The 14,594-nt window shown below is 41.3% G+C and overlaps 1 protein-coding gene across 1 annotated transcript in view; it reads right to left on the reverse strand.

The window, feature by feature from the left end:
* Nucleotides 1-753: 753 nt before the first annotated feature.
* The window catches only part of sptbn4b (spectrin, beta, non-erythrocytic 4b), a 79,556-nt gene continuing 65,715 nt past the window's right edge, over nt 754-14,594 (reverse strand). Inside the window, 7 exon segments of the mRNA XM_030439898.1 lie at nt 754-7,689; nt 7,807-7,849; nt 8,296-8,466; nt 12,444-12,703; nt 13,061-13,121; nt 13,439-14,124; nt 14,126-14,461. Coding sequence (XP_030295758.1) covers nt 7,387-7,689; nt 7,807-7,849; nt 8,296-8,466; nt 12,444-12,703; nt 13,061-13,121; nt 13,439-14,124; nt 14,126-14,461 — 1,860 coding nt within the window. The 3' untranslated portion in view covers nt 754-7,386.

The following is a 14,594-nucleotide window of genomic DNA, read 5'->3' on the forward strand; positions in this document are numbered from 1 at the left end:
CACGTGTACATTTCAAAATAAAATTGATAGACAGCCCACTTAAGGTAAATACAGATAAAAAACGATATTTTGTCAAGAAAGAAACAAACTAATTACCGGTAAAAGGGCGGTTATAATAGTTGTTCATTACTAGCATATGTCTAATTTATGATTGAGTGTAAATAATGTGCTATTTTCCCACAAAACTAGAATGAGCCTTTCAACAAAAGTACAAATTTGTATTTTTGCTGAAGATGTAACGTAAAATGTAAATGTTAATGTAATTTTTAGTGTGTTTCAAGTTAATGATCCCTTCCACAAATGTTTAAAAAAAATACTTTGCACTGAATAATAATTAGTTCCACAAAAAATATTTACAATCTTTAAAAAAGCACCTGCTTGTACTCCTTAACCCTTATTGATAAAAGCAAAGATTATCTAAAGCAATTTACACGTCTTAGTTTTTTATTGCCAAATGTGAGCAAAAAATAGACATTCCCTATTTCTCTCTGTTGTCTATACAAGCCTGTATAGATTTGTTTAAGTTGTTAAATGCTGCTGGGTTTGTGGATTTCTTTGGAGACCGCTGACAGAAACAAACAAGCGGCTTCTATTACAACAGTAAAGTTCCAGAGAGCTCCTATATAACTGATCAAATGAAATACAAGATACATTAAACTGCTTCTTACTTTGCAGCCCTCCTTGGAGCTCACACAAGACTCCCTACAAGACGCCAGACTTCATTTATCTGCTTCACAAAAAGACACACACGCATTATCCTTTAATATCACAATTTGTATTTATCAAGTCAAAGAAACAACTGTACAGAGCCAGTGGTTCTGATCATTTTATACATTGTTGGTTCACTCATTCACCCTTTTCAATGTTGGTAGTTTGTGTTGGTATGTTACAGTGATTGCATAGTGGAGGAATGGGACTCAAGACATGCACAGCAGTACCATAATAGAGACTATATCATTCATGCAACCTCTTTGTCCTGATGTGTTTGCATGGAGGAGGTGTGGATTCAACCGGGCTTATGGTACAAATCTCATTTCAACACAAACTCTACAAAGTTAAACATGACGACAAAGGGGAAGTTCTCCCAGTGTCACCATGGATACACTTCTTTGTTTTTACAGAAAATACTTCAGAGCAAATACATTTGTACATCAGGTTGCTTTAGGCAGGCATACAGAGAGACAGACAGGCTGAGGGCAGATAGACAGTGGTGCTCTGGGGTCCTCAGAGGAGAGAAACTACTGCAGTGAATGTTCTGTATTCACTCGTCAGCACTAGATTATGGCTAGATTAAGATCTGGCTGGTGGAAGTTTGACAATAATTCTGTTTGTTTAAATCTGCATGGAGCACACATGGAGTGGGTTTGTTTACTGCAGAAAGTTGAGTTCAAGTGAAAGTCGATGTACTGATGTTGAAGTGATCTGGAGCTTCAATACAGTAAAACAAATAATACATTTGTTCAGACTATCTGGTCCGATTTTGTGTTTGTTGTTGCTAAAAAAAAAAGATAATGCCAAGTGCATAAAATAATTCAATTAAGTGTTGAACTAATCCTGATGTTTTTTAAATTACACTTATGAACTTTGCAAAGCTGCAGATTTTAATGCCTTACGAAGTGTAAAGTTTTGAACAGATATGACAGTCAACAATGCTGCAAATGGGAAGAGATGAACAGAAATGTAGACAGGCGTTCACTGGTCTGAATTTACAAAATATTTGTGGGTTTTTTTGGTTTCTTTTTCTTCTATTTCAACAATCTTCTGCAGTTTCATCAAGACTTTTGTTTGTGAATGAACTTCTTGGGTATGCACGCCCAAATGTTTTCAGTAAATTGAGCATTTTTTAGTCGACACACACCACCTAAAAGTCAACGTCATCACTGAAGAGTGATGCTATTCTAAAAATGCTTCATAGGATAATTAAATAGATTTTTTTGTACACAGCATTCTCCGAGTTGTCATTAGTGTTTTTAAACTGAGCGGTCCCGATTTTCCTCAGAAACTTTAAACTAATGCTCAATTTGAACACAAGCAGCAGCTAATTTGATGGATGAAAGAGCAGCAAACATGAGAACATGATGTACTTTAAAGAAAACATCAACAAAATGGATTAACAGCTGTTTGTTAAAGTAACCAAAGTCAACATGTTGCTTTCATTGTTGAATTATCTGGGGATTTTATTTTATCTTTTGATTCAGGGATTATATGTTTTTTATAATTTAAAAAAAATCCAAATCAAACTGTCATGGAGCTCAAGCTGATGTCTTACATTGTCCTATTTTATCTGACAGGCTCATAACCCAAAGATATTTATGTTATAATATTAAAAAAATAAATAAATCGGCCACATTTCAGAAGCTGGAACCAGACAATGATTGATTTCCTGTTGATCAACCAATCAACTAATTGACTCACTGTTTTAGTTCCAGCATGAATTTGCCATCATGTTACCCCCCACGGGCATTGCACAAACTGTGAAGTATAAGTTGAGCCCAAACAGCCGACCTTAAGCCGTTTCAAATAAAACTTTCCTCTTGCTAACCTGACAACTCTTTTCTCTGCTCGATCCCAAACACCACTGACCACCAGGCCTCAACTCTGCCACAGGCCAGCGTCCCTAGTGCAAAGAAGAAGTTGCATAAGTCTCAGTTCATTGCTACCATGGACATCATCATCATCATCATCATCATCATCATCAACATTAACAATATTAAATCCTGAACAACCCCCTCAACAATACTCATAAATTATACTCCATATTACTGCATACTACTGTGTGGTTTTGGTGTACAAGATGCAAAATGTCAAAGACTGAATCTATGAATGACTGAATGGAATCAGACTTGAGAAATGTCTTTGTTTCCCTCTATTGAAGTAAAGATTTCACCCTCTCACTGCCAACAGAAAACTGATTATCTTATTCCTGGTTCACTATAAAGGTTTATCTTATAATCTACGAGCTGCGTTTTCTAGAGAGCGGGAGCGAACACAAACTGACACATTTTCAACAACAAAGTTCTACAACCCCCGATTCCAAAAAAGTTGGGACGCTGTGTACATGGTCAGTCTCAATTTGATGGCGGCGACCCGTTTCAAACGAGTTGGGACAGGAGCAACAAAAGACTGGGAAAGGTGTGAAATGCTCCAAAAACACCTGTTGGTGGCGATAACGTTGTGACTTTGTAAAACCTTTTATCAGGAGTTGTATTCAGTTTTAATTTAAACAGCGTCCCAACTTTTTTTGGGGGGGGGGGAATTGGGGATGTACATTCATTTTCCAGTGAGAAAAAAAAACACTGACTATAAAAACATTAATGATAAACCAAAAGGTATTTTATTCGTCATTTCATCTCGGCCGACAGACTGAGGTTGATGTGAACAGAACAGCACAGACACACGCAGACAGGCAGGGTAACTACCAGCTCATCCAAACCATCAAATCTGAACATCTGATTCAGAAACGTCAGTCCGTCACGATGTTAACCATGTTGACTTTCACACATCTGGATGTTTCTGCTGTGTAAAATGGTTCAAATAACATATTTTGTGATGTTATCTGTAAGCTGTACCCTGCATGTTTTGTCCTGTGTGTTACAAAGTGTGTCAGTTCATCCCGCTGTTACGACTCATCGTCCGAGGACTGTTACTGTGTCACCTTACACGTGGAAGATTTGCTCGACCAAAATTCACCTCTTTTAACTCTTTTGTTTGTTGTGTCCAACATGCATGTAAATGATTGCATTGATCTGGCATTCACACCCAGTTTAGATGCATAAAGTGTGTTGAAATAATGATAAAAAAAGATAAAAACAAGTTGCAGTTCTGAAGACATGTTGTATGAAAAACACAAACTGGACTGACAGGTCAGGACAGAATTTAAAATCCTTAAGTAAATAGAGTACAACATAATAAACCAGCCGGTTAAAATAATACTGTAATAACTTAACTGTTAGGAAACAGAGAAATTATTAACCTGGCAAATAAAGACTTGTGAATATATAAAACAATTTGGATTCCTGGGATTTACAGCCTGCTCACAGAGGAAGAAGTCGTCTTTTACGTTTTAAGTCCGACTGAAATCACATCCACGTCATTCCTTTTTGTAGTCAAGTGTTTTTTTTAATTATCAAATATTGTATTAAAGAAATGTCTTTGGGGAAATGCCAAAAAATCTCATGTTCAGTTTTAATGTCAGCGGCTAGAGGGCTGTGTCTACGTTTGATTGACTGGCAGCTCCACTACTGGCAGCAAGTTAATAAGACACAAAATAAGCAAACGTGTGCTGTAGCGTATGAGCCATGAGAGACAGTGTGTTATCAGTAATGGTGTTGAAACATCAGGACCACACCAGCCCCACAGAAAAGCCCAGGGAAGACGCTGTACCCTGATCTTTAATGGAGACGGTGGAAGTTAGCCAGATGCAAATTTGTCAAACCAACCAGTTAATCTTCATCCGTGAAGTCTTTCACCTTCTGAGAAAAGCATAAATCTCACCTTTGTGTCACTTGATGCTAAACTTGAGGCATCAAAACAGTGTGTGAAAAAACTAAGTGCGACATCCCTGCACTAGAAAACATATATGATTCATACTTTATGAGGAGTGTTTTCAAACTGTATTTTCTGTTTATAATAGGAGAAAAGACTTCAAAAATGAGGGTAAACTAGTTGGTTTTGTCAGTGTTTGTCTGCCCACCATACAGCTGCTTCCCTGAGCTTTTCTCTGGGGCCTTTCCAGGTCTGTCTGACACTCCTGAATGGAGCTGGCTTATTTTCTCCTGTATCGTCTTGTGCTATAAAATAGGGCTGAAACATTTCGACTCAAGTACTCCATCTCCGTGGACGGGAACCCAAGGGTATTTCAACAAACTAATGCAAAAAGAGAGGAACCATGACGACACCAAAATGTACAAAATATAAATGTTTACCTTTGGTTTCTGATTTTTTAGTCAAATGAAAACAAGGGGCCATTTAAAGAGCAGATACGTACTTTGTAGTTTCAGCTGGACTTTGACTACAGAATAAAAAATACCAGAAGTGAAATGAACAAGTGTTCGTGCAGTAGCAGTGGTACTGAAACAGAATTCCTATTTGAAAGGATTTTAAAAAGGATTTTAGATGCTATCCGACCCATAACTGACCAGGATGCTCCTACCAGTTTTCCCCAAATTCCCCAGCTGCATCTATAAGTTTATAAGACAATTCTCTCCTTTCTTTTCTGTTGCCCTTGTTCCCCTGTCGTTTATGGCTTTGTGGTGAGTTTACAGGAAAATGTAACATAAACCGATGTGTGGGTGCCGAGTCAGCGGGCTGCAAAGACGAGCTTCGTGTGACGAGTGATTTCTCTCCAAGCAAAACATGCAATCTCACAACTCACAGACAGTTTAACCCCCGTTTCTTTTTTTTTTTTTTACTAAATATTTGGTCAGTCTGATATCCTGCCTCTCAACAGTGTGTCAGTCCATTCACTTTAAATTCATTCATTCATTCTGTTTAATTCTACACCGATGGGATGTTGATCTGGACAGTTTGATGACCTTTGACATTGCTGACTTATATTCTTCTGTGTATGTGTGTGTCTGTGTGTGTCTGTGTGTGTGTCTGTGTGTGTGTATGATCGGACACGTCTGGAAGACTGAGGTGGCGTCTGAGGGGACAAACATATTGACATGTGAAGCACACGGTAAGCACACACTAACATAAATAACCTGAGAGCTATGGAGACCCTGGGAGCGGAGAGCAGCAGCACACACGCACACACACACACACGCGCGCGCACACATACACACAAAACTATATATTTTGAATTCTGTATAAAAAAAAGGATGCAACATATTTGTGTAATTAAACCAAAGAGAATATCTGACGAGCGGTTTGATGTTGTAAGAGAATAAAAGAGTAGACGCCGCCTGTTTTTCAGCCCGAGGGCCTCATCCATCAAGAGCGTGCCAGGCGCGTGATTTTGTGCTTGTGACCAAAGCCAAACATGTAACTTATGGATTTATGTACAACTGATCTCGATGGTAAAATCTGAAAGTTGACAGTGAATTTCACAAATTTCCTTTGAGATATCAAAACCTAAATCTTAGCCTGTACAGTTACCCAAAAATATTAATGCTATCATTTTTTTGCTGTTCTATCTGTTTATTTTGAACATTTATTTAAATTAAATTAAACAACATTTTGACGAATGAGGCCCCTGGGAATCAGGGTCTAGCATCAGATTGATTAAAATCTTGCCCTGATCACTGAACCAACTCTACATATGATTTTATAATATACATTTGTCCAAGTGGCTGCAGTGACCGTACCCTCCTGTAGTGTTTACGCCACGTCCTCTGATCCATCTGTCTTAAAGTAAATCCTAAATCAACTCCTTATAAACAAAAGGAAGCTGCTCCGCTTGCTATTTCTTGGCAGATTTCAACCTATTATGTAAGAAAATGTCCTTACAATTTCAGAGTTAATGTCAAACTTCTATTAATTTCAGAGCAGTAATTTCGTCTTTCTTGGATTTTTGTACACTTGATTATTTTGAAGTTTGTCACCCTGGTCGGCCATCTACTCTTCTTTCGTCTTAAAGCATCATGTTCGCACCTTCCCAGAATCAGCACACTACTGAAGCTGTTTATCAGCGTTGATTCATCCATGGTGAGTTTGGATGAATGTGTTAGATATCAAAGTAAAACCAGTTCTAAATTCCACATCTTTCCACGGCCAGACCTCGAGACAGATCGGACAAAACTGGAGAAAAACAGTTAACAAAAAGCTTTTTCTAAGTTTGTGTGTCTGTAAAACATTTTGGCATAATTTCATTCTCTTTCGATGTCCGCGGAGTAATAAGACATAGTGTAGGATGTCTTTGACTTACAGACAGACAGATAGATACAGTAGATAGGACAGACAGACGAGAAATACATACAGATACAGCTCATCTCATAGAAAAAAACAAACATGGAACAGAATGAGCTACGTTTTTATCGCACTACCAGCAATCAGTAACAGCCTTTGAGTTAACGTGTCCTGTCTCTCTCGCATGTTAACGCTGCCCGGGGTTCAGCAGCACAAAACTCTCTCTTGCAGTTCTCTGAAACAGCCACCAGGGACGCAGGCGGAGCGTCAGTGACTCTGTGTGTTCTCACAGAGACACAGAAGAAGAGAGAGAGAGAGAAAGAGAAAGATGTCTCCTGCTCCAAATCCGTCCTGTCAGTCCTATGAGCGAGCCTGGTTCAATCCTTCTGTCCTGTGTGTCACTTTCCATCCGAACACAACCGCTTTGTTGACAGTGTTGGAGGCGGAGAGAAGGAGGGGGGCGTTCACTACCAGTCTATGGCCCCGCCTCCTATCCGGAGTTTATACGTTTCATTCCTGACCAATCCATCACCTGGTTCACTTTTTCTTACCGGACTTTTCAGAGCGCTTCGCATCTGACTTCCCGCCTCGATCTGACCTCTCCGACCGTTCACCTCTCTCCCTCTCCTTCTCCTTCTCTCTCTCTTTCTCCTTTTCTTTGTCTGCTCGTTCGATCCGGTCTGAGCCGCCTCGCTCTGACCGGTTGTCCGCCTTGCTGCCGTCGCGGCGCGTGCCCTCGTCGGTGGATGAGGTAGTTGGTTGGGGCTGACCCCATTTGGCAATCTCCTCGTGCTCCGTAATACTGGCGGTGATGTTGTTCACCCATGCTTTGAGGTCGTCCTGCAAGGAAAGGGGGATCACAGATGTCAGCTGATGTTTCTGTATGTCACACAAGTTACCTATAATAAAAAAGTCACAGCTTTTTGCAGATTTAATAATAACGCAGGAATGTCTCACCTCATCTTTTGCATGAAACAAAAACTCGCTTCCGTCCTTCGTTCTGCAATAAGAGGAGGAGAATAAAGCTTACAAACAGGGCGGTGCAAAACATGTTTGGTGAATAACTTTAGAAAAGATGTACTGGCTTAAATACTGTTTACAATTTAAGTGATACTTCAGCAATTTATGGTACTTCCATAAATTTGGAAGAAACACAAGAATCAGACTAGGAAAAGTATTTTGGCTGGTGTGAAAGCGGTTAATTTTTCACTTGCTCCAATCTGCAATTTCACCACTAGATGCCACTAAAACCTACACACAGGTCCTTTAAGCTCAGCTACTGCTGGTCAAGAGTGAAAACTCATGAGTCACTGATGATTAAAGTTGGACTAGACGTGTGATAAGTAAGAGGAGTAGGTAAGAACAGGTCATAAAAAGTAAAACCTCATGCTAAGTGGAAGATATCTGATCTAATAAATTACAAAAAAACAGGAAAAAGATCCTCACTTGAGCGTGAAGACGTTCTTCTTCTTCTTGTAGCCGTTGGTGACATCGCAGTGGCAGTGGGACAGGTTGAGCAGTGGCTCATTGTTATAGGGCGTGGTGGTGTTCTTGGCGTCCTTGTAGAAACCCATCTCCCCTTTGTTCAGCACGCAGTACAGGTTGACCCAAGACCTGCTGTGGTGTGGGAAAGCGGGGAGGTGTGAGGGGGTAGGACGAGTGGAGGAGGTGGGGATGGTGGAGGGGAGGAGTATAGGGAAGGTGGTGGTTGGGGGGAGATGGGAGGAGTCAGGAAGAGCTGCAGAGTCGCTGTCGCTAAGCTAACACCTCACTCACCTGACCAGAGCAGACAGGTAGGTAGGCGGGATGGACCGGCGCCAAGAAGGGAGGAGGAAACACACTGCTGAACAAACACAGACGGACGGACGTACAGACAGACGGACGTACGGAGGAGGTGGGGGATGGAGGGATGCGGAGGGAGGCTACGTACAGTTTGGGTGTCTGTGTGTGTGGGGCTTATATATGACTTACCTTGGAGGAGAGGAGAGGAGCAGCCAGGAGCATCAAGGAAGAGAGGAGAAAAGAGGGAGAGTTTGGTTAAATGGCATTTTGGCAACAACACACGTCAAAGTCATGGTCATGCTTCTTTTCCTAGTCTGAGCGTGTTTACATGCACACAGCATTCAAATTAATCGCTTACACCGAAGTGTAGGTATTATTCAGAGCCCGCTGTCTGTGCAGCTTCATATCCCGATTTATAATACCTATCTGAGCTAAAAACAGTGCATGTGATCAGGTGTCTACACTGCTAATATTAGCGCTACCCGTTATTATGGTTCAATTTTAGAAAGGATGAAATGAAAATCAGGTGTTTTGAGGAAGAGGATGTAAATGAAAAGATAATACTAACAAGATTCAGTTTTCAGGAACAGCCTTTAAGACTCATAATTGCAAATGTTCACATCATTGAACCAGTTTGACTAAAAAAAGACTTAACTTTCTATCTTCTATCCTCAAACTTTCCTAATCTTATGGTAGCCCAGGAACCAGACAAATCTGCTGGACTGGTGTTTTATTTGAGAAGTTTGCTCACATAGAATTAAAGTGAACAGGAGGTGAATATTCCCCATATACAAGTCATGTTCCATTGCTCTGATTGGTTTTAGGCCTATCCAGAGGCAGACAAATAGGAAATTACACACATTGTCTGAAAAAGCTAGTTAGTCGACCCAGAGTAAAGGTTTTTGTTGTCAAGCTATATTTTCCAGGTCATCGGAGTCTAAATGCCTGTTTACGCTGTGAAAACGTAAAAGAAATATGGTGAAATCTTTTTCAAATTTTCTGTTATTGCACCATAAGCCTAATAGGAGCCGCATTTGTTTAATTCAAATGAAATAATCAATCTTTTATCTTTCCTTTCTTCTTTTCTTTACAGTAGTAGATAATATTCTATTTTAGAATATGTGTAGAAAACTGTAGTAGCATGTTTCAGCTCCTCAGTAGGCTGATGAAATAAATCTTTAATAAGCAACTGAGCCATGACAGATCTAGACCACAAGAACTTTACTGTAAAGCTACTGACTGAAAAATCCTAATTCCACAATATAATTTAGTTCATCTGGTAATATAAAGAGTAAACACCATTCACATGCACCCTATCCTACTATAACGGGCACTTGGTTATCCTGAATAATACCAGAATCTTAATGTGCACATAAACAATCTCAGTGCCTTTTCATGTAGCTTTATAACAGAGACAGGTTGAATCTCAATCCTTCCTCATAGACCAACTGTATCCTCTCTTTCTCAGTGTTGGAGAAAAAGGTCCGAAGGCCCGCCCCACAGATCTTCTCCACCAATCAGAGTTTAACATGAAGCTTAAAGAGAGCATACTGAGGAGCCAAACAAGGAGCTGTTTGGAGATTCACACTTGTGCAGATTTAAGCCATTCAGTATTATGCTTTACCTTGCCATGTACATAACAGGGCATGTACATACGAGACATTCATCCATTGCCTTGAGTGCGCACGTGAGTGGGACTCATCCATAGCTGGAAGGGGGATGAGCTTTTAGCTGTGCGTGGTCAACTCAGCCACTAGAGGGCAGTGCAGAGAGAGACTTTGCCTTCGGTGTCTCTCTGGAGGAAGCAGGGCGGTCATCTGTGGAAGCTAGGTAGTGTGTGTTTGTGTTTGTGTGTGTGTGTGTAAACGCCATCAACAGCTCCATCTAACCTCCATTCTCAAGGCATTCATCAGCCAGCCAGTCAGTCTGCGGTTGTGCTTTTTTTCTGTGGGCTTGTGTTGGATCAGGAGGCTTCGTAAGCGTCATGCATGATGTTTCCACATGCGGGAAGATTTCTGCGGGTTGCTGTTTTAATTCGTATGGCTTCACATTCTGACGCTGATGTTCAGAGATGACATACATCAAATATTCAGAAGCACCAGCCTGATATGAGAGTAATGAAGTGTGTCCTGGTGCAACTATCAATGGGATACTCTAATGTTTCTGCTTCTGTGCTTTTATTTTATAGTGATTATTTTATTGTGGAGGAAACTACACAACCACACGCTTAAAAGCTAGCAGTGCCACTTAATAAACTAAAAGTACCACTGCATTTAAAACTAGAACAGCACTTAGTAGAATGCATACCTCTGCCAAAGCCCAACAGTCCTCTCTGATTCAATCAAGACTAATCCAATATCAAACTCAATAGCCCTCAGCGGCTTAACCAGAATTTAAGCTCACCAAGATCTGTATCAACCAACCACTAGGACAATAAAACCGTGCAGATGGAATCATTTTCTCCATCATGTTGCGGAAGAAAAAAATCATTTTTATTAGGATCCACATGAAATTGTACTAACTCAAACATGCTAGCCACCTAAATACACCTGAGTTTGTAATCAAGATCCCTGTTATATTCCCTGAGAAATAACTACATGAATAAATGTCACATTATTAAAGAAAGTGAGAAAAAAAAACATCCTGGATCCATCCCTTTATCCAAATCCACACCAGAAGTAATTGGGGTCTTTTCTGGTTTAGACCCCTCCTCCATCCAAATTTGATGGAAATGCAATTCAGTAGTTTTTATGTGCTCCTGCTAACAACCAACCCACCAACAAACAGACAAACGGACACGGGTGAAAACATAACTTACTTGGCAGAGGTTAAAAAAATGATCATAATGGATTATATTAGAGACTGAGGACAATGCTGAGAGCAAACAACAAACAACACAACACATAGGGATATATTACTTCTTCAATTCTAAACCTTTTCAGTGTGTTCAATGTCAATAATGTGACTTAAGTGTTTCTGTCCATCACAGGAAACAGCACGATGTGCCACAAATTCATCAATGAGACTGACAAAATACAGCTTATTTACAGTATACTTAATGAATTTGCTGATATGCTGCTGCCAAACCAAATTTCATTGCATTGACAGTGAACATCTTTAATCGTCATCTAGTAAACAAAACAGGTAAATGTTTAATTTAATTGCATCCCTTGAATCTAAACATGTGTAAACCTTAATGTATGCATGGTTATAAAGACATGCAGTATGTCTGCTGAGAAAATCTAGAGCTTAGTATTTCTTCTGACATGTTGACCCACACACTGGGGCGACCAATGAGGCATCACGTGTCATTTGCACCGGTGACAGTCATGCACCATGTCACACGCAGTGTCAGCACAGTGTGTGAGCTTGTTAGCTTAGCATGCTAGAGTCATGCCCCTGCCATAATTCAGTAAATAGAGGGGGCAGTGACGTCATGATGAGCAGACAGCTGTCAAATAGTATTTGAAAACACTTTTTAGAAGATAGTTTTAGTCCTTAATGTTTGAGGTATGCCACAATCCAAAGTATAAACCAAAAAGTTTTGATTTAGCAACAACAGTTCAGATGTGAAAGTCATGTCTGTATCAATTTTGACAGCATGTGTATTGTGTTAAACACCTCCCACCTGCTACTCTGAGAAGGTTGGAACCTTCCTGTAGTACCAAACTAAACTGTAAACATTGCTTTCAAGTACTATTTGACCACTTCAGTCTGATACTCATGACACCAGTTTGCATCACCCTTCTCTCTGGTTACTATCATCTGCTAATCCAGATGTTACACTCATCATTATGACCCTGAACACCCACCTATTGGTGCTCTTCTTCAGGCTCTCGATGTCCAGCTTGCGGAAAAGGAAGCCCTCATGGTGTGCGGTGTGTGTCGGCGGCTGGGGCACTGCCGGGCTGCTCTGGGCCGGAGCAGACCTGGATCGCCGCGTCGTTGCCTCTCCTGGCTCTTTGGGTCGTGGTCGGCGCCGCGGTTTGGGTCTGTCCCGAGCTCGAGGCCGGTCGGGACGGGAAGACTTTTCTGGTATCCCATTAGGCAGGCGGGGCACCTCACCGCGGGCCTGAGGGTAGAGAGAAGTGATGGAGTCAGTAAAATTAAAGCTCATGGTTTCAAAATCTCTGTGAGTCTTTGATCTGGCCTTTTGTAATGTAACTGTTCTTAAGGTTTCTCTTCATCATCTGAGATTAAAGCTTCTAAAGCTATTGTTGGAGAGCATGCATGAGGTCAGAAGTTCAATATGTTTACATTTGCAAACTAGAGAAATCTTCACCAAGAAGGATTATTTTAACAGAAATAAATTGTTGTATATTTATATATATTTGTTTTTTTTTTAATTAAATATACAATACAAATAAATACTGTGACTATTAGCAAACACCGTATTTGGATGGAATGCAAAATCAACAAATGTTCAGACCTGTGCTGCTTCTCTTTCTTGCAGCTGCTCTACAATTTCTGCAAGGGTGGATCTCTTCTCTCTGTACAAAAAATGCAATTTAGAGAATCACGTAAGAGTTCACATCAAAAGTTTTAGATTAAAATATCAATCAACGCCCAACATTCATGATTTATAGTGCTATGCAGAAATATACATTAATAAAATCTCAAAAAAAATCTCAAAGTATCAAAAAATATCTCTTTAACTAAACATCTATTTATTTGCTGTATATCTTGCTGCTGTCTGGATATTAAAGAGAGATGACCAATACATCTGCTAGACAGATAGCTGATGAAGTGATTGTGATTAGACAGACAACAGAACCTGAAAAGCAAGTAAGTACACTTAAAGTCTCACCCTCCTGCTGAGCGTCTGTCTGAGTGCTCTTTCCCAGTGTCATGCTCACTGGACTCCTGTCTCTCCAGCCGGTGTCGGTCCCTCTCTCTCCGCCGGCCCTCATGGCTACCATGGCCCTCCTGCTCACTGGATGTTTGCCTCTCCAGCGTCCGTCTGTCCCGTCTCTCGGCGTGTTCCCTCCACACCTCTTGTGGCAGCTCGTCTCTGCGTGCCTGGATCAACTGCTCACTGGACAGCTGCCTTTCTATCCTGTGGTGAGTGTGGGTCTGGACTTGCGGCTCCGCGTGGCCTAATGGGTCAGTCCTGGACCCCCGTGGCCCTCTGGTGGGCTCGCTGTGCAGACGCTCCCTCGGCTCCTGAAGCACCACCTCGGCCATCACAGCCACCTCCGCTTTCTCTGTCCCTATCTCTCCCATCATAATCTCTCTCTCCCTCCCCCTTTCCCTCGCTTTCTCAAGCCGGCTGGCCACAAGCAGTGGTGTCACTGCATCATCCAAGTGTTTGATTTTGGGTTGCCTTAGATACGGGGACGATTTAGCCTCCAGTGCCTTTGCTGCTTGTACTGGTTGGAGATGACTCATTGTCTTTACTGCTTGATCTTTCATTACACTGGTGCTCTCTCGTGCCTGGTTTGCTGAGACCAACATGGCCGCTGTGGCAACTGAGGCAATCGAGGAAGGTGAGGGCACGCCCTAGTCCTGCAGCCACGCCCACTACACCACCATGACGCGCCTCCAGGGTGTGTCGGTAGCTGGAGCCATTCATCACAGGAGTGTAGTTAGCGACTGTCGAGCCCAGCCGGCGAGCCACAGACGAAGGAGAGGGTGTAGGCGTGGCAGGTGAGGGCGAGGGAGGAGAGCTGGCTTCGTTCTGTTCGTAAATGGTCTGTCTTGTTACGGGGGAGATTGGGAGTCGGGGCAGGACGACTTGACTGGGTGAGGCATCTTGGGGGTCCAGGAAGACTTTGCGACCCAGCAGAGGGGTCGGGGGTAGTTTACTTTGTTCTGCTCTCAACTTTTCTACCTGCAGAAGGAAAAAACAAAACTTTAAAATCCAACTTTGAAACAAATAAGTCACTTTGACAATGGTATTTCACATCATTAAAAAATATTGAATACTTTATGGAAACGTATTTTTCATTACTGGAAATACTCAG

Source organism: Sparus aurata, chromosome 2 (assembly GCF_900880675.1).
Source record: "Sparus aurata chromosome 2, fSpaAur1.1, whole genome shotgun sequence".
Taxonomy (NCBI): Eukaryota; Metazoa; Chordata; class Actinopteri; order Spariformes; family Sparidae; genus Sparus; species Sparus aurata.